Source organism: Hypanus sabinus, chromosome 4, assembly GCF_030144855.1.
Source record: "Hypanus sabinus isolate sHypSab1 chromosome 4, sHypSab1.hap1, whole genome shotgun sequence".
Taxonomy (NCBI): Eukaryota; Metazoa; Chordata; class Chondrichthyes; order Myliobatiformes; family Dasyatidae; genus Hypanus; species Hypanus sabinus.
Genome location: NC_082709.1, coordinates 59768127 through 59787373, shown reverse-complemented (window position 1 = coordinate 59787373; position 19247 = coordinate 59768127). Strand labels below are relative to the sequence as shown.

The 19247-nt window shown below is 38.9% G+C and overlaps 1 protein-coding gene across 4 annotated transcripts in view; it reads left to right on the top strand.

Moving 5' to 3' along the window:
• The window catches only part of LOC132392805 (double-stranded RNA-specific editase 1-like), a 351001-nt gene that overhangs the window by 233276 nt on the left and 98478 nt on the right, over positions 1-19247 (top strand). For 3 of the 4 annotated variants that reach the window (XM_059967197.1, XM_059967201.1, XM_059967200.1), the window contains one exon: positions 6075-7015. In XM_059967197.1, the coding sequence (XP_059823180.1) occupies positions 6075-7015 (941 nt within the window). Of the gene's footprint in view, positions 1-191; positions 241-3726; positions 3792-6074; positions 7016-19247 lie in introns of all 4 variants that reach the window. The other variant, XM_059967199.1, reaches the window with a different exon arrangement.

Here is a 19247-nt window from a genome sequence, read left to right as displayed (position 1 = left end):
AAAAAATAATGTTCCCATTTTCCAGCCCTTTATGAACTAATGTTCTAGACATCATCTCTGGATATCATTGGGTCAGAGAGTAGGACAATCTTATGATCTGTACTTAGCTATGTATTCTACTTGTCTACCAACTTTTTTTAAACTCCCCTTTATTTTGTGAATTTAGCTCCAAGTGTATTTATTAAACACAGGTTCCCACCCACGAGCCATCCCTAACTCAGCATTGCACTCTAGCAGGAGGTGAGTAGGATCAACAAAAAAAGCTTCATTTTTTAAATTATTTATGTTCTTAACAATTTGGACAATTAACATCAAAGTGTACTGTATAGTAAACCATTGAGAGCATCATAGAAGCTAAACAAGCTGCACCATTGTTTCATCTTTGCAGAAAAACTTGCCACATTGCTTAGAATATACAAACCCCATTTCCAGAAAAGTTGGGATATTTTCCAAAATGCAATAAAAACAAAAATCTGTGATATGTTAATTCATGTGAACCTTTATTTAACTGACAAAAGTACAAAGAAAAGATTTTCAATAGTTTTACTGACCAGCTTAATTGTATTTTGTAAATACACACAAATTTAGAATTTGATGGCTGCAACACACTCAACAAAAGTTGGGACAGAGTTAAAATAAGATTGAAAAGTGCACAGAATATTCAAGTAACACCCATTTGGAAGATTCCACATTAAGCAGGCTAATTGGTAGCAGGTGAGGTATCATGACTGGGTATAAAAGTAGCATCCATCAAAGGCTCAGTCTTTGCAAGCAAGGATGGGTCGTGGCTCACCCCTTTGTGCCAAAATTCGTGAGAGAATTGTTAGTCAGTTCAAAAGGAACATTTCCCAATGCAAGATTGCAGAGAATTTAGGTCTTTCAACACCTACAGTACATAATATTGTGAAAATATTCAGAGAATTCAGAGACATCTCAGTGCGTAAAGGGCAAGGTCGGAAACCACTGTTAAATGCGCGTGATCTTCGAGCCCTCAGGCGGCACTGCCTAAGAAACCGTCATGCTACTGTGACAATTATAGCCACCTGGGCTTGGGAGTACTTCAGAAAACCATAATCACTTAACACAGTCCGTCGCTGCATCCAGAAATACAACTTGAAACTGTATTACGCAAGGAGGAAGCCATACATCAACTCTATGCAGAAACACCGGCGAGTTCTCTGGGCCCGAGCTCATCTCAGATGGACTGAAAGACTGTGGAACTGTGTGCTGTGGTCAGATGAGTCCACATTTCAGCTAGTTTTCGGAAAAAACGGGCATCGAGTTGTCCATGCCAAAGATGAAAACAACCATCCTGATTGTTATCAGTGAAAGGTGCAAAAGCCAGCATCTGTGATGGTATGGGGGAGCATCAGTGCCCACGGCATGGGTGAGTTGCATGTATGTGAAGGTACCATTGACTCTGAGGCGTATATTAGGATTTTAGAGAGACATATGTTGCCATCAAGGCAACATCTCTTCCCAGGACGTCCATGCTTATTTCATTAGGACAATGCCAGACCACATTCTGCACGGGCTACAACAGCGTGGCTTTGTAGACACAGAGTGAGTGTGCTTGACTGGCCTGCTACCAGTCCAGATCTATCTCCTATTGAAAATGTATGGCGCATCATGAAGAAGAGAACCAGACAACGGAGACCACGGACTGTTGAGCAGCTGAAGTCTTATATCAAGCAAGAATGGACAAAATTTCCAATTGCAAATCTACTACAATTAGTATCCTCAGTTCCAAAACAATTAAAAAGTGTTATTAAAAGGAAAGGTGATGTAACACAATGGTAAACATGCCTCTGTCCCAACTTTTGTTGAGTGTGTTGCAGCCATCAAATTCTAAATTTGTGTATATTTACAAAATACAATTAAGTTGGTCAGTAAAACTATTGAAAATATTTTCTTTGTACTTTTGTCAGTTCAATAAAGGTTCACGTGAATTAACATATCACAGATTTTTGTTTTTATTGCATTTTGGAAAAAATCCTAACTTTTCTGGAAATGAGGTTTGTATTTGACTAAATGTGGTGACCCATTTGCAATGGTGATTTGTTGTAGTGACTTGCCTGCAGCACATTTTTCAAACAAATTCTTGTAATATATCTATTGTTACATTTTTAAACTTGCTTTGTTTCTTTTAGAGAAGGTTATTAATTTGATCAAAGCTATTCTTCCATGTCAAGATGTTATTTCTTTTAACACAATGCCAAAATGAGTATTAATATTTGTGAAGCTTCTTGCAGTAGCCATTTCTCTCTGTAGCTTTCACACATCTGACCTTCAGTAAGCATGAATGCACAAATACCGTGTTTTCTTCCAATCATTAGTGTTGTACTTGAAATCTGTAGCTATTTAATCAAATAATTTTTTTAAATGTATTAAACTGAATACAATGATTTGAAGTAAAACAGTTTTACCAGAGTAAATAAGTTTAATTCTCTGCTAAAAGCCAAAAGATATTTTCTAAGTAAATTGGGTGCCACAGTAGTGTAGTGGTTAGTGCTACTCTATTGCAGCTCATGGCGTCAGATTTCAGTTCCGGCATCCTCTGCAAGAAGTTTGTACATCCTTCCCAAGAATGCATGGGTCTTGTCCCACATTCCAAAGACATGCTGGTTGACATTAATTGGTCATCCTAAATTTTCCTGTGATAAGACTCTGCTTGTTAGGCCGGAAGGGCCTGTTCTGCGCTGTATATCAAAATAAAAATACAAATAAATTATTTCTGTGGCGTCCAAAAATCACAGAGTACAGGAAATTGCATTGTGGTAAATATATTGTCGCTTTGGTCATTGTTATATGTTTGTTGGTTTGGATGGCAGCCTAACAAAGAACAATCCTGCAACAGAGCTGAAGGTGGGGAAAGGCACAGGAAAATTCACCATAAGATGTGTTTTGTAATGAAAACTCATTAATGCATTTTTAAATTTCATGTAATTGTATATGTAATCTTCTCCATCTTTTCATTTTTCTCATTTTCACTTCAGTTTTCTCCCAAAGGTTCATTTAGTTCTTTTTGTGTTCAAGCTGTCATACTCTTTTAGTTCAATCTTTGATACTTGAACTGCAGTAAATGTAGGGACCAGAACATTTCTGGAAAATATCAAACTTGCAAGTTCAGCTGTATGATCACATGTGGGTTATATTTTCTCTCCTGTTGAAAGTAAATTGCATTGGAAGATGCATTCAATTGCAAACGAAGTTTGAATGCAGATTTAAATTTGTTCAACATAACTCTTACTTGTTACTATCTACTTATGTGAACATGCTTTCTGAAGTAAATTATATTCATTTGCTATTATTAAACGGTGAACAGTTTAATGTGAATTGCCAGTCTCATTCTAATTTTGCAGTTTTGGTATTACGATTTTAGTTGTTGTGATTAATCACAAGTATTAAATCCTATTGTTTACTTAAACTTTGATGTTTAACACCTGGTCTTGAAAATGAGCTGTGATTTGCCTAAATATATTACTGATCAGTAGGTGAGAATCTGCATGATGAGCTGATACCTATTCTTACTTCAGATACAAGTATGCATGCAAATTACTACTTTATTCTTGCTGCAGATGTTTTATATCTGCATTTATATCATGTACCCAAATACATAATATCAATATATAAAATATATGGTTTCTAATATTGACATAATTAATACTTTTAGAAAGCTAAGGCAAAATTCATTATTGTTACATCCTCTCTCTTTTGTATTGACAGTATCTTTTTAACAACCCAGTATAATCGTGACCACATTATCATCGGCAACAATCAGATATGCCAAGGTGTGCATGTAAATACAGGAAAATTGGAGTCATGTTGTCTTGGTGACCAAATTGCCATTGTAACTGAATATGATTCAATGTTTTTTACGTAATGCTTGTCCATCTGTTTTCGCCATTCTTGTTTTCCTTTGTCTGGTATTAGGAATTCCCACTCTGGCATTACAGATATTTTTCTGAGCTCCAAAGGAGTAACCTATGGACCTTTTGCTGAAGGATGTTATAAATGAAAATTTGACTGATATTCTATCAGCTTTGTGAATGGAATGAGGAGATGTGTATGAGGGAACCCTTTAGTCTTATCAATTTGTCCCACATCACTCTTAATCTCAGATGTATGGGCATGCTTGAACAATAAGTACTACCTGATATCTGATTGTAAATCAAACAAAGCATACAGTATGTGTGATATTGAATAATTCTTGTAGTTGTGTAATGTACCTCATGGATAACGAAGCAGAGTTTAATCCAAAGATACACTGATTGGTATGATTTCCTGTTTTTTATCTATGATATAATCTTGCACACATCATGTTGTGCTAATGGAAGAGACACAAAGATTCAGATCTAAATAAAATAAAGACATCAATGGTTATAACTCTTCAGTTTACTGTGGTGACAATGAAATATACTGCAGGGATAAAGATTTTTATCTGAAAAAATAGGGAGCTGAGAAAGAATTGTCCATAATTCCTATGTTAGGGTTAAATTTTTTTTTAAATACCTATAGTTACAGAACTTTTACTTTTTTTAAAAAAGTCTGAAGAAAGTCTTTTTAGGACACTGATGTCATTGGCTATTGATGTTCTGGAACACAGCTTGATCATTCCCTGTATGATTATGAACTTTCATGTAAGAAGATGAAGAAAAGAAGGCAGTGAATCAATACAAAGTACAGTGGATTCCGGTTAATTGGGACACCAGGATCAGAACATTTTGGCCTAATTAGTTGGCTGCCCCAATTAGCTGAAGTTTCACAGAAATAGTTAAAAAGACAGATTACCAATGAACTGAGTACCAAATTATGTATTTAATTTAACTGCTGAACAGAAATGTATTAGTCCCTGATAGTTATTGATGGAGGAATTTTGCTGCTTTGTGCATTGTTTTGATTGTAAATGAACAAAGGCAGTTCAGACATCTATTGTAGATATGGAGTGCCATCATACAATGCTTTCGATGATTGCAACCTCTAAATCTTCATTTTCATTGTAACATTCAAGATGATTGTCGATGCCCTGAAATTCTTCGTAGATCCTAAGTTGTTGAAATAGTGTAATTGTTTCATTTTCTTTCCCAGCCACTTCTGGCATCTCCAAGCTTGAGTGCTTGAAACCACTGTGAGCAAAACAGTTCGGAATTGTCTTACTGTTTATTTCCTGCCAACTACCAGTGACGAAAGTCACTGCTTTTTGAACAAAAAAAAAGCACATGCGACTGATGCTATTTAAAAACTATTTGTTCTAAGTACGGTGAAGTATAATAGCCAGACAAGTGCACACGGGTGACGTAAGTTAGAAACTGTTTAGCAGCAGTGTTCCAAATAAACAAAGGAAACCCGGAAATTTTCTCTATTACTTTTTGTTCTTTGAGAGTTGTCCCAAATAAGCAGCTGCCCCGATAACTGATGGCCCAATTAACTGGTCCACTGTATTTGCATTGAGATTCTAGCAATCATTCATGGAGTGACTTGTCAAGGAAACAGGAGACCTCCCAGTCCTTTGTACTTGAAAATGTTAGGTGGCATCTTGGAAGAAATGGAGTGAAATCAAAAGGCAAGAGTTCTATCTTCAATTTATAATTTAGTACATATAACTAAATAAAAAGTAACTATAATGTTCCAAGTTTATTTAGTGTTACAAGTATGTCAATTACATGTAAAATTAAGTAGATGTTAATTGCTTATTGTCATGCAGTAGTTTAGTATTTTACCTTGTGATCTGTACATAATAATCGAGTTGGGGCCCTGTTTCATAATATTTAATATTAATATCCCTCCTCTTTCCAAGCACCCCACCCCACTTCCTCCAAATAATAATCTTATAATTTTTTTTTGGGGGGGGATTCATTACCATTTTGGACTCCTTTAGGTTGTTTATTTTCTTTTTATTGTTAAATCCTTTTTCTTACATTTGTTATGGGCCTAAATCTAAACTCTCCCATTCCAAGATGAATCTTAGACACATCACTCATTCTGTTACAAAGAAAGATGAGGAATCTTTAAATTTTACATTTACAAGATCCTGCAACGAAGGTGTTGTAAGTTGCTCTTTCTGGGCACTGCAGGTTCAAGCAGCACTGACGTAAAAGAGAACCGTAATCTGGAGAACGTCTCTCTTAAGGAAAGCAATCAAACTCCTGGTGAGGCACCGCTTTCAAATGGCAGCAATTCCTCCATTAACAGAAAACGACCACTGGAAGAAGGCAGTAACGGGCACTCACATCCAAAGTTTCGTGCTAAGAAGAGGAAGAAAACTCCCGGTCCCATTTTGCCAAAGAATGCACTTATGCAATTAAATGAAATTAAACCAGGCCTCCAGTACAAGTTACTATCACAGTCTGGCCCAGTCCATGCTCCTGTGTTTATCATGGCTGTTGAGGTCAATGGACAAAACTTTGAAGGATCTGGGCCCACCAAGAAAAAAGCCAAGTTGCATGTAGCTGAGAAAGCCTTGAGGTCCTTTGTCCAGTTTCCAAATGCCTCTGAGGCCCACCTGGCTATGGGTCGAATGCTGAACGTTAATACAGATTTTACATCAGATCATTCTGATTTCCCAGATACTCTCTTTAATGGATTTGAAACCCCAGCTCAAGGTGATGATCCTTATCTCTTAGGGTCCAATGGAGATGGGTCCTTCAACTCAGGCAACTATAATTCTTTTGGTGCTTCTTGTGGTACCGGAAGAAGTACTGTAGGTCAATCAGCAATGACCGCTCCATCTCCTTTTGCCATAACCAGCGGAAAGAACCCAGTCATGATACTGAATGAACTGCGCCCAGGACTTAAATATGAGTTCATTTCTGAGAGTGGAGAGAGCCATGCCAAAAATTTCATCATGGCAGTGACAGTAGATGGGCAGACATTTGAAGGGTCGGGGAGAAACAAGAAGTTGGCAAAGGCTCGAGCTGCTCAAGCAACTCTTCAGACTTTGTTTAATATGCAACTGGACTCAACTCCATCACGGCAACCTATTCTTAGTGAAGGTCTTCAGCTTCACCTGCCTCAGGTAGGAATATCGTTTTTAAACATAGCATGTGCTGATAGAAATAAGTTTTATACATATATATGTGATAAAAGTCTCAAACTTAACATGGTAATGTATAAACACAATAGATGCTGCAGATACTTAAAATCCAGAGTAACACACACAAAATGTTCATTTCTGTCCATGGATATGCCTGACCTGCTGAGTTCCGTATGTCTGGTAATGTATAAACAAGGACTTGACACGAGCAGAAATTTTAAATATGTTCTATGTAGCAGCCACCCATACCCATTTTCAAAATAAAAGAGGACTAAAACATTAAAACATAGCTTTTGCTAGAAATCTGAACTAAGAATTGGAAACACTCAGCAAGTCAGGAAACAGTTAATGTTTCAGATCAAAGACCCTTCTCCAGAACTGGGAAAGAATAAAAATCATGTTGGTTTAAAGTTGTAGAGAAGGTGAATGAGTGAGAAAAGGGATAGCACAAAGGAAATAGTTATGACAGGATAAGGCCAAGGTTCTTTGGGTAGATGTTTTAGAGATCCTCCAGTTATTAAGTTTATAAGGCAGTTAAAAAGGTGATAATACGAATAATGTAAAATGTTGCAATATGTTGAGCTTCAACTCTGAAATGTCTTCCTTCTTTCCTTCCACAATAGTTGATGGAGCTCTTGACCACATCTCATTTACTTCCTGCACCTCTGCTCTCAACACTACCTCTTGGACAGAGCCAAGAGAATTTCCCTGATCATCCTTCCATACATTTAAGAGATAATTCATTGTAATACCTGCCAATTCCAAATGATTCCACTATCAGAAATATTCTCCTTCTCTCCCCTTTCAACATTTCGTAGGGACCATCCCATCTGGGTCTTCCTGGTCCACTCTTCTGCCCCACCAACTATGCCTCCTCTTACGAAGCTTGTCCATGTGATTGGAGAAGATGTAACACTTATCACCTCATCTTTCCCCACCATCCAGGGAAGTAAACAATCTTTTGAGGTGAAATGGCAATTAACTTGTATTTCTTCTAATCCAGTGCACTACATTTGGAATTCACAATGTGCCTCCTCTACACTGAAGAAACTGAATGTAGATTGCTTGTGGAGCATCTGTATTTAGCCCACAGAAACAACCCTGAACTTCCACTGACTTTACTTTTATTTCAAGAAGGTAAGTTGCCTTCTTGAACTACTGCAGTCTTTTAGGTATAGTTCCATTTAGTCAAATAATGTGCCTTATCTGGCTCTATCAAAACTGGGCATTTTTGCTATTAGTCAACCATATGTGATATTGTCTCAGTTTTTCTCCCTCCATTAACAGAGTCTGACTTATGGGGTATGTCCAAAAACCCTGCATTTTACAGCACTTTCACCTTTGTATTACCACCATCTAACTGCCCTATTAACCTAACAATCAAATAACCTGTACATTTTATCCATGCTATCTACATAACAACCCTATGTACAAAATGCTGGAGGAACTCAACAGGTCAGGCAGCATCTATGCAGGGATATGAACAGTTGATGTTTCAGCCCAGGACCTTTCACCAGTACTTACAATGAAGAGTCTCTACCTGAAATATTGACTGTTCATTTCCCTTCGTAGATGCTGCTTGACCTGATGATATTGTCCAGCGTATGTGTATGTTGCTCAAGATTTCTGGTATCTGCAGAACTGATGTGTCCCTATCAGACATACATTCTTTGTCCTATCCAGCCTTCTCACCCACACTTTACCTGAAACTTAAAGTGATGGCTTTCTTTCTTTCCCAGTTCTGAAAATGGATCTTCAACTGGTGCCATTAACTATTGCTTTCTGTTGATGATTCCTGATTTATTGTTTGTTTCCAGCATTTTCTGTTTTTATTGAAAGAGGGTATGGTGTTGTGTCATGCTAATTGAATGCTTTCCAGAGGCATATCATATTACCTAGTTAGTTCTCCGTAATTCTTATTGTCATTGGCAAGGTTGGAGCAGAAATTCCATTTTGCCTTTTTTGTGCTTGTTATCATTGCCTTTGAACTAATATATAAAGGCATTATTTGCTCTTGACAAATGTGCAGTTTAATATCGTTCCAGGTAAGAAGGTTTTTAAATTTTCAAATGAGTAATTAATTCTGAGTATTACCGATTTATGTTAAAAACTATTCCTTGAGTGCTCAGAAATAATGACAAATCGTTGAGATGTTTGCTTTTGACACACTTTGTTGAAATTCAAACAGTTGCCACCTGTTGCTATTAACATTTTTGTTTGCTTTGTCCATTCCTTTTCAATTATTACACTAATTGGAGAACTTTCAGAGCAGACCCAGTCGCATATGGCTGCCTCTTATGTTGTATGATCTATGTCCCTTTGCACTGCACCAATCAATCACTTGAAACAAGTTCTGTCTTAGTTCTCTCCCATCCCTTCCCAATTACAAAATTCTCTGTCAAATCATCCCAGAATCATTGTTCTGTTTAAAGCAGCTGAAGCCTTCTAAAATACTTCATATTTGTATTTCAGAGAGATATTCACTCAAGAATATTATGTTTTTTATGTTTTTTGCCTTATGTTTTTTGGAGCATAAATTCCCAAATCCCTCCTGGGGGGAGAAAGGGCTTCCCGAACAGAGTGTGAAATAGAAAATTTGTCAGTTGAAATTTGATACCAAAGAAACCAAAAGTGATTCCACTTGTAATTGCTTTGCAGAGACTGGGGCAATAAAATTTTAACAGTTTTGTGCAATGAATTGGTGCTAATTGCAGATTAGTGAGTTTAACTGGGAAGAAAATATAGGGGAGATTCAAATGGAAAATTTGAATAACAGATATTGTGAAGAATGAGGGAGAATCCAAACATGATAGAGAACAGGGATCTGTAGAAACTGATCTTATAAAACAGTGCTTATTTCCCGTGTGAATGAGGATAAAGACTGTGGCAATGACGTCCTGCATGGAGGTGCTGGCAAAAGAGAAGTATGGCAGTTGTCAAATGGTCCATAATTAGTCTATTGAAGAGCATCCTTTGTATCTACAATCTTGAGTCTCATAGTACATTGCCTACCTCTTGGTGGGTGGTGAGACATCTCAGATTGCTTGAATGGATATAAAGAGAGAGTAGGAGGATCCAGTCATTATTGGCCAGGATGGGTCTGGTAATATTGGAAGGATAGCATAAACGCAAGAGATTCTGCAGATGCTGAAAATCCAGAGCAGCGCGCTCAAAAGGAACTCTTCTTTAGAGAACAATAAAGAGTTAATATTTCAGGCCGAGACATCAAATCTGTGAGGGAAAGGGAAAGACGCCAGAATAATAGAGGGAAGGGAAGGATTACAAGTTGGGATGGTGATAGGTAAAGCAAGGTGAGGAAGTATGTGAGTAGGAGAATGGGAATAAAGTGAGCTGGAAGGTGATAAGTAGAAAAGATAAAGTGCTGACGAAGATGGAATGAACCATGGAAGAAAGGGGAGGAGGAGCAGCACAAGAAGATGGTGATTGGCGGGCAAGGAGAAGAGAATAGGTAAGAGGGGAGCCTGAATAGGGAATAGAAAAAGAGAGCAAGTGGAGGGGGAGTGGAATATCCAATGGAATATTCTCAGCATGGTAGTAGAAGAGGCCAAGGACCATTCAGAATGTGAATTGGAGTGGAAATAAAATGGCTTGCCACCAGGAATTCCTCTCTGTTGCAGATGGGTCATCTACTGTATCCAGTGTTCCCGGTATGGCCTCCTCTACGTAGGTGAGCCGCAAGGTAGATTGGGGGACTGCTTTGTTGAGCACCTTCACATCGCCTGCAACAGGGAGGATTTCTCAGTGGCCATTTTCAGTAAGTTTGACTACATTGTTAATTATGTAGAAGTTTAGTTCAATTGTGTGTTGCATTTAGTTGGATGTCGCTGCTCCTGCTCAGGTACCTCCATGCGTTATTACGGGTTGAAAGAAAATACAGATTGTACGAGCTACATGTAGGCATCACATGATGTTTTTTCTTCAAAACCTGTTCTGTTGAATAAGTGCTTGCAATCTGTTCAGAGCAATAGTAATTCTAAATCAAGTGAAGAGAGAATAGAATGGTTTTCTTGTGGCATTATACATACAGGGGAAATTAAAGAACAAAGTAATTAAGAATCACTGGTGAATAAAACACTAAACCTTGACAGTCAATGGTCTATGGCCCAAATAAATGTGTTTTGCATATTATATGCAGAGTATAAGAAATTGAAATCCATTCCCAAGTTTAAATATCTGGTTGGATATTTGAAAAGTAGGATCATACTATAAGGTACAGTACTATATTCTACACACCATAAGGTTTGCATGGAAAATAACATTTTTGGTGAATAATAGTGAGTGAATGAAGGCCTCCGTCTGTCAGAGTTGACCATGGATATAGTGTTCTAGCTGTCAAGATATGCAAGCCTGGGCAGTGCGATATGGAGAGCAACCTGTTGCCTATGTAGCAAGCTCCCCCCTCTACATATCTGATGAACCCAAAGGAATGGCAAAGACCGATACAGTTTGGTACCATCATTGTTGCGGGATTAGCCAATCAGCACTGAACTCAAAGTAGGACTGCCTTGGATTTTTCCCTCAGGGTTTACTCCAGAAGCTTTCCCCGTGAATGGGTATAGACATAAGGCAGCAGAGGATTGATATTAGAGTTCTCCTTCTCCAAGATAAGCTGTCAGCCACGGCTGACAAGCCCCATCTGCCCGAAGTGACCGGTAACTTGCCCTTGCCTCTTGTCCTGTCAGTAGAAATGGTTCCGCTGGGCTTAGTAGCTAAGCCACACGTGAAGGCCAGGAACTCGGATGTCGGAGACTATTTGGGACGCACACCATTTGGAGCATTTAATAGGTTCCCAGCTATAACAACCTTAACTTTAGTATTTAAGGATGAAATTACAGCATGATTGAGTTTCTGAATGAAGAGAAACATGAAAACAGTGCTGGATATTCTCAATTTATATGATACTGACTTGCATTCAGTGAAGCAGAAAATACCCACAAGAAACCAGGCAAATTTACTTCTCACACAACAAGAAATGTTGGAAAAGGAATTAAGTGGCAGAAGTCGCAGTTGCCAAGGAAAAGTCATCTAAAGCTCGAGACAAGGGAAAACTGAACAAAAAGTATACAACAACTAAAACTAGTACAATGGTGGCTATTGATAGAGATTTTTAAAATTGCAAAAGGTGACAAACCAGTTTTAAATGAGTTTGTAAAGACGTATTACAAAGAATACCAAAATCAGCATACATTTTTTATTGTTTGCTGAGCAAATTCTTAGCTTTGTCAGGCTCTTAGAAACAGATTGATGTGATATTGTCCATGAAAATAAGAAAAGGATGAGCATGTTGAACGATTACCTGTCATTAGCATTTATCAATGAGAGAAAGGATAACATCACCAAAGAATTACTGGTCAGTTAAATAGTGTATTGCCAAATTTTATAAGCAAAATATTGAAGGAAGGAAGTCCATGAAGGTGTGACATTTTTAGAAGCAGACCATTTCCACTCTAAGTACTATAATTTCTCTAAGTTTTGTCTATTTTTCAACCTCTACTATCTAAAATAAAGGCAAGAGAGAGAATATGTGGAAATATAAGTCTTATTAGCCAAGCTAATGAGAAGTTACTTGTATAAGTGGAGGTCTAAACCAGCATAGATTTATAAAAAGAATGCCTTGTATGATGATCCTGATTAAACTTTCTGAAGCAATGAATACAGACTAGCAAAGCTCAAGATGATATAAATTTATAAAATCATGAGGAGAAAGTATAGAGTGGATAGTTGGAGTCCCCAAGGTGGAAGTTTCAAATACTAGAAACATTGTTTGAAGGTGAGGGAGAGGGAAGTTTAAAGGAGATGTGTAGGGCAATTTTTTTTTAATGCAGGGAGTGATAGATGCCTGGTATGCATAGCTAAGGCTGTTGATGGAAACAGATACAATAGCAGCATTTAAGAAGCCGGAGAACAGGCATTGAAATGAGGGATTGGACAATGTACAGGCAGATGGAATTTGTTTAAATTGACATAATCACTACTGTAAATATGGTGGGCTATAGAGCCTTATGGCTGTGTTGCACTGTTTTATGTTATTTGCTAAACTAGCTAGGCAAGAGGGCAAGCAACATGTGGAAGGAAATGAGCAGGTTCACATAATGGGAAACTGTGAAGAGCTGGTTCCCACAAAGGTTGGAGTTAATTATGCAACTTTACACTGAATGTATGTAACCTTGATAGTAAACCACATATCAAAATTTGCAGATAGCAGAAAGATGGACTATTTTACCAGTGATGGAATAACAACATTAAATGACGAAATGGTAAAGAGCCTTACTTCAGGGTAATGTTGGCACTTCCACACAGAACTTAGTTTCCCATTGCTTCTGTTAGTTAGGTTCCTAGTTGAGTCTACTGACCTGGAGTGGATGTAGCAATATTGCAACATATTTCAGTCAATAATTCAACCCATCCCTAGTGGCCCTTGAGAATATGGTAGTGAGCCACCTTCATGAACCATTGCAGACCTTTTCTTGACTTTCAAGTTCAAGTTTAATTATCATTCAACCATTGAATACATACCTTTGAATACAGCCAAATGAAACAGTGTGCTTCAGGGATCAAGGTGTAGAACACAGCACCAACAGTCATACACTGTACAAGGCACATGTAGTATAGTGCATATAAGATTGTGTTCAACATACAGTCACACAGAAAAGTATAATATAGACGAAGTCCCTCAGTGATAAGTCCTGTAGATCAATGAAGCCTGAATGTTGTCAGCAAGAACAAGCCCTCTGCAGTCTGCAGACAAAAGAACGCATGCACGTAATCTAGCATGTCCTCCAGCGAACGAACACTGGAAAGCAGCACCAATTGGAGGACCTGCTCCCAATTCAGCATGGACACCACACCACTTCTGGCATCTCCCCTCCTGGCAGATGCAGCAGGTGATGCTGCAGCATGAGGGCTAGTCCGAGCCTCAATAGAGGCCACGCAGATCTCCTGCTGTCAGTTTCACCAGTAAACCAGTGAACTAGACTTGCAGTACTCTACGATCCCAATATCCAACAGGGTTTTGTGATCACAAGAAAAACATCCAAGACAAAAACTCCTTTGGTTGGCCCTGGAGAGGCCACTGTGTCTGAACACACTGGCTATCTTGCGAGAAGAATACTGTACATTTATTATCACAATATCATAAGGTATTATGTTCAATGGCTTAAGCCCATTGCCAATAAAGGAATGGGTGGACCCTGCAATTTCTGGTGATCTTTTGCATCTGATATGTCTGTCCTTTCCGGGTGATCTAAATCATGGATTTGGAAGATACAGACAAATTAGCTAAAGTGGATTGTTGTAGTTTAGAGAATGAATGTTTAGGATAGTGGGTACAAACAAAGTCAATTAATTGGGCTACTTTGTTTTGTATGCTATTAAGTTTTCCTAGTGTTATTGAAGCTGCAACTCTTTCTGACTTGTGCCTCATAGATGGTCAAGTAACTATGGGAGGTCAGGAAGTGAGTTCCTTGCAATAGGGTTCCCAGCCTGAGCAATAATTGTGTAACTTGTCCATTATATTACTGGTTAAGACCATAAGATATAGGAGAAAAATACAGGATCCATTTAGCCCATCGAGTCTGTCCTGCCATTTCATCATAACTCATCCATTTTTCCCCTCAGTCCTAATCTCCTGCCTTCTCCCTGTATTCCTTCATGCCCTAACTAATCCAGAATCTATCAACCTCTGCTCAGTGATGTGGCCTCCATAGCTGCCTATGGCAACAAATTCCACAGATTCACCACTCTCTGGCTAAAATCATTCTTCTTCATTTCTGTTCTAAAAGGACACCCCTCAGTTCTGAAATCCAGTGAGTAGGGGCACAGTGTCATCAAGTGCTCTTCATAAGACAGGCTTTTCAATCCTGGAATAATTTTCATGAACCTCCTTTGAACCCTCTCCAATGTCAGCATGTCCTTTCATAGATAAGGGGCCCAGAACTGTTCACAATACTCCAAATGAGGCCTCAACATTATCTGCTTGCTTTTATATTCTAGTCCTCTTAAAATGAATGCTAATATCACATTTGCCTTCCTCACCACAGATTCACCCTGCAAATTAACCTTTAGGGCATCCTGCATGAGGACTCCAAAGTCCCTTTGCACCTCATATTTTTGAATTTTCTCTTAGAAAGTGGTCCACCCTTTTATTTCTTCTACTGAAGTGCTTGACCATACACTTCCCAATACTCTATTCCATCTGCTGTTTCTTTGCCGTTCTCCTAATCTGTCCAAGTCCTTTAGTAGTCTCTCTACTTCCTCAAAGCTACCTGCCCCTCTACCTGTCTTCATATTGTCCACATTTTTTTTTCACAAAGCCATCAATTCTGTCATCCAAGTCATTGACATCTAATGTAAAAAGATGTGGACCCAGCACTGACCCTGTGGAATACCATCAGTCACCAGAAAAGAATCCCTTAATTCTCACTCCTTGCCTCCTGTCAGTCAGTCAAGCTTTATCCATGCCAGAATGCTTCCTGTAATACCATGGGCTTTTGTTAAAGTAGCCTAATATGTGACACCTTAACAAAGGCCTTCTGAAAATCTAAGCACAAAAGATTCTCCTTTGTCTATCCTGGTTGTTATTTCTTCAAAGAATTCCAACAGGTTTGTCAGACAAGAACTGCCCTTAAGAAAACACTGCTGACTACGGCCTATTTCACAACATGCCTCCAAATATCCCAAAACCATATCCTTAATAATCGACTCCAAGATCTTACCACCACTAAGATCAGACTAATTGGCCTATAGTTTCCTTTCTCCTGCCTCTCTCCCTTCTTGAAAAGTGGAGTGAAATTCGTAATTTTCCATTTCTCCAGAACCATATCACAATCAATTAATTTTGAAAGATTATTACTAATTCCTCCACAATCTCTTCAGCCACATCTTTCAGAACCTTGGGAGTACACCATCTGGTTCAGGTGACTTTATCTACCTTCAGACCTTTCAATTTTCCAAGAGCCTTCTCCATAGTAATGACAACTTCACATACTTCTGCTTCCTGACACTCTTGAATTTTCAGCATTCTGCTAATGTCTTCAACGGTGAAGACCAATGCAAAATACTTACTCTATTCTCCATCATTTCTTTGTCCCCCCATTACTAATTCTGCAGCATAATTTTCCAGTAGTCCAATATCTACTCTTACCTCTCTTTTACACTTTATGTATCTGAAGAAACATTTGGTTTCTTCTTTAATATTATTAGCTCACTTACCTTTGGATTCCACCTTTTCTTTATTTATAACTTCTTTTAGTTTCCTTTTGTTGGTTTTTAAAAGCTTCCCGATCTTCTAACTTCCCACTAATTTTTGCTCTATTGTATGCCCTCTCTTTGGCTTTTACGATGGCTTTGACATTTGTCAGGCACAATTGTGTCATTCACCTTTAGAAAACTACTTCTTCCTTGGGATGTATCTATCCTGCATCTTCTGAATTGCTCCCAGAACTTCCAGCTATTGTTGCTTTGCCATCATCCCTGCCAGTGTTTGGCTAGCTTCTCTCTCATACCTCTGTAATTCCCTTTACCCCACTGTAAAACTGATGTATCTGAATTTAGCTTCTCCTTCTCATCTTATCCAGCATAGCTGATCCCCTAGTGGACTCAACCATGAGCTGCTCTAAAAAGCCATTTTATCAGCATTCTAGAAATTCCCCCTCATGGGATCCAGCACCAACCTGATTTTCCCAATCTTACTGTATTTTGAAATCCCCCATGACCATTGTAACATTGTCCTTTTGACCTGCATTTTCTATCTCTCGTAATTGTATACCACATCCTTGCTACTGTTTGGGGGTCTGTATGCAACTACCATCAGGGTCTTTTTAACCTTGCAGTTCCTTAGGTCTACACACAATAATTTAACACCTTCTGATCCTGTGTCACGTCATTTTAATAATTTGATTTCATGTTTACCAACAGAGCCACACCACCCCCTTTGTCTACCTGCCTGTCCTTTCTTGCCCTCACTGGTGCATGGCACTGGCAGCTATCAAGAGATTACTACCCTAGAGGTCCTGTTTTTCAGCTTTCTACCTAGTTCCCTAAACTCTCTTCAGGACCATCTCACCTTTCCTACCTATGTTATTGGTGCCAATATGTACTAAGACTTCTGGCTGCTCACCCTCCTCCTTTAGAATGCCGTGGACCCAATCCAAGACATCCCTGATCCTGGCACCTGGGAGGCAGCATACCATCCTGATGTCTCTATTGTGCCCACAGAATCTTGTCTTTGTTCCTCTGACTGTGGAATCTCCTATCCCCACTGCAGTCCTCTTCATCTCTTCTCTTTTGAGCCATAGTGCAGAGACCCGGTCACTGTGGCTCTCCCCTGATAGGTTGTCCCCTTCAACAGTATCTAAAGTGGTATACTTATTATTGAAGGGAATGGCCACAGGAGTACTCTGCACTGGGTGTGCATTTCCCTTTCTTATCCTGACACCCAGTTACCTGCCTCCCGCAACCTAGTGGTAACTACCTCCCTAGAGTTCCTATCTCATCACCTCCTCATTCCCCTTGATGGGGGTAGGTCATTGAGTGCGCCTAGAGAGATCTTCCAGAATTCCCACATCTCACACACAGTACAAAATACTACCCCTGGAGCCACTTTCACTGTAGTACTGTCCAAAGCCAAAACCACTCTAAACACTGGCTCACTCACAACAATGGCTGCACCAAGAATGGCTACTCCACTTGTGCTGGCATTATTTTTCTTCATCCTTTCTAACGAATCTCGCTCAGTGATTGGTCGCAGTCCAACTCCAAAAAGCTTGTTGATAGTGGACGACTCAGTGATGGCAATGCCACTGAATATCAGAGATATACAGTTACACTCTCTCCTGGTTCAGGTAGCATTTATCTGGAACATTTGTAGTATTTATGCCATTCATTAGCTATGGTTCAATATCACCTATGTTTTGTTGTACACAGGCACAAACTGTTTCAATTTCTGATGTGTTCTCAATGGAGCTGATAATCATCAGTGAACAATCCCTGCTTTGACTTCTGTTGGCAAGGTGGTCAATGATGAAGATGTCCTTGGGCATGGATGGTTGACCATTGACAATCACAACCACTTTCCTTTGAGGTGCAAGGTCTAACTTCAGCCATTCTTATCCATCTCATTCCTGACCCCCTCCCCTTTGAAATTTTAATTTATATATAGTATTTGGATGAACATAGGGATTGTGACCCCCAAAAATGATGAAATGCAGAAATATGGTTTTTTGTTTGGAGGGGTGGTGCTGTGAGGAAAACTTCTGACTGCTGGAAAATGTAGATGGACAGCTGGACAGAAAAGAATTTTAATGAATTAAAGTGAGAAGAAGTGTATTTGTGCAGATGCAACAAAGGAATATACAGCAAGTAGCAATATCTTTTGCAGTGTGGAGGATCAAAGGAAACTGGGAGAGTATATTCAGAATCAGGTTTAATATCGCTGGCGTATGTATTGAAATTAGTTGTTTTGTGGCAGTAGTATATTACAATGCATAACAATATAAACTAAAAATTACAATAAGTATATATAACAAAAATAATTAGTGCAAAATGAGAGGAAATAATAAGTGAGGTAATGTTCAAAGATTCATTGTCCATTCAGAAAGAGGCTGTTCCTGAAACATTGAGTGTGTGTCTTCAGACTTCTGTACCTCCTTGATGGTAGCAGTGAGAAGAGGGCATGTCCTGGGTGATGCCGGTTCTTAATGATGGATGCTGCCTTTTTGAGGCATTGCCTTTTGAAGCTATCCTGGATGCTGGGGAGGCTGGTGCCCATGATGGGAGTTAGCTGAGTTTACAACCTTCTGCAGTTTTTTCCAATCCTGTCCAGTGGCTCCTCTATATATTATCTGACAGTGATGCAACCAGTTAGAATGCTCTCCAGAGAACCTCCTGTAGAAATTTGCAGGTGTCATGCCAATTCTCCTCAAGTTCTTAATGACGCATATCTACTATTTTACCTTCTTTGTAATTTCTCAATATGTTGGGTCCAGGATAGATCCTCTGAGATAGTGACACCCAGGAATTTGAAACTTCTCACCCTTTCCACTTCTGATCCATCGATGAGGACTGGTGTGTGTTCCCTTAACTTCCTCTTCCTGAAGTCTACAGTCAATTCATTGGTCTTTCTGACATTGAGTGCAAGGTTGTTGTTGAGTACTGGTCAACCAGCTGATCTGTCTCATCTCTGTACGCTTCCTCA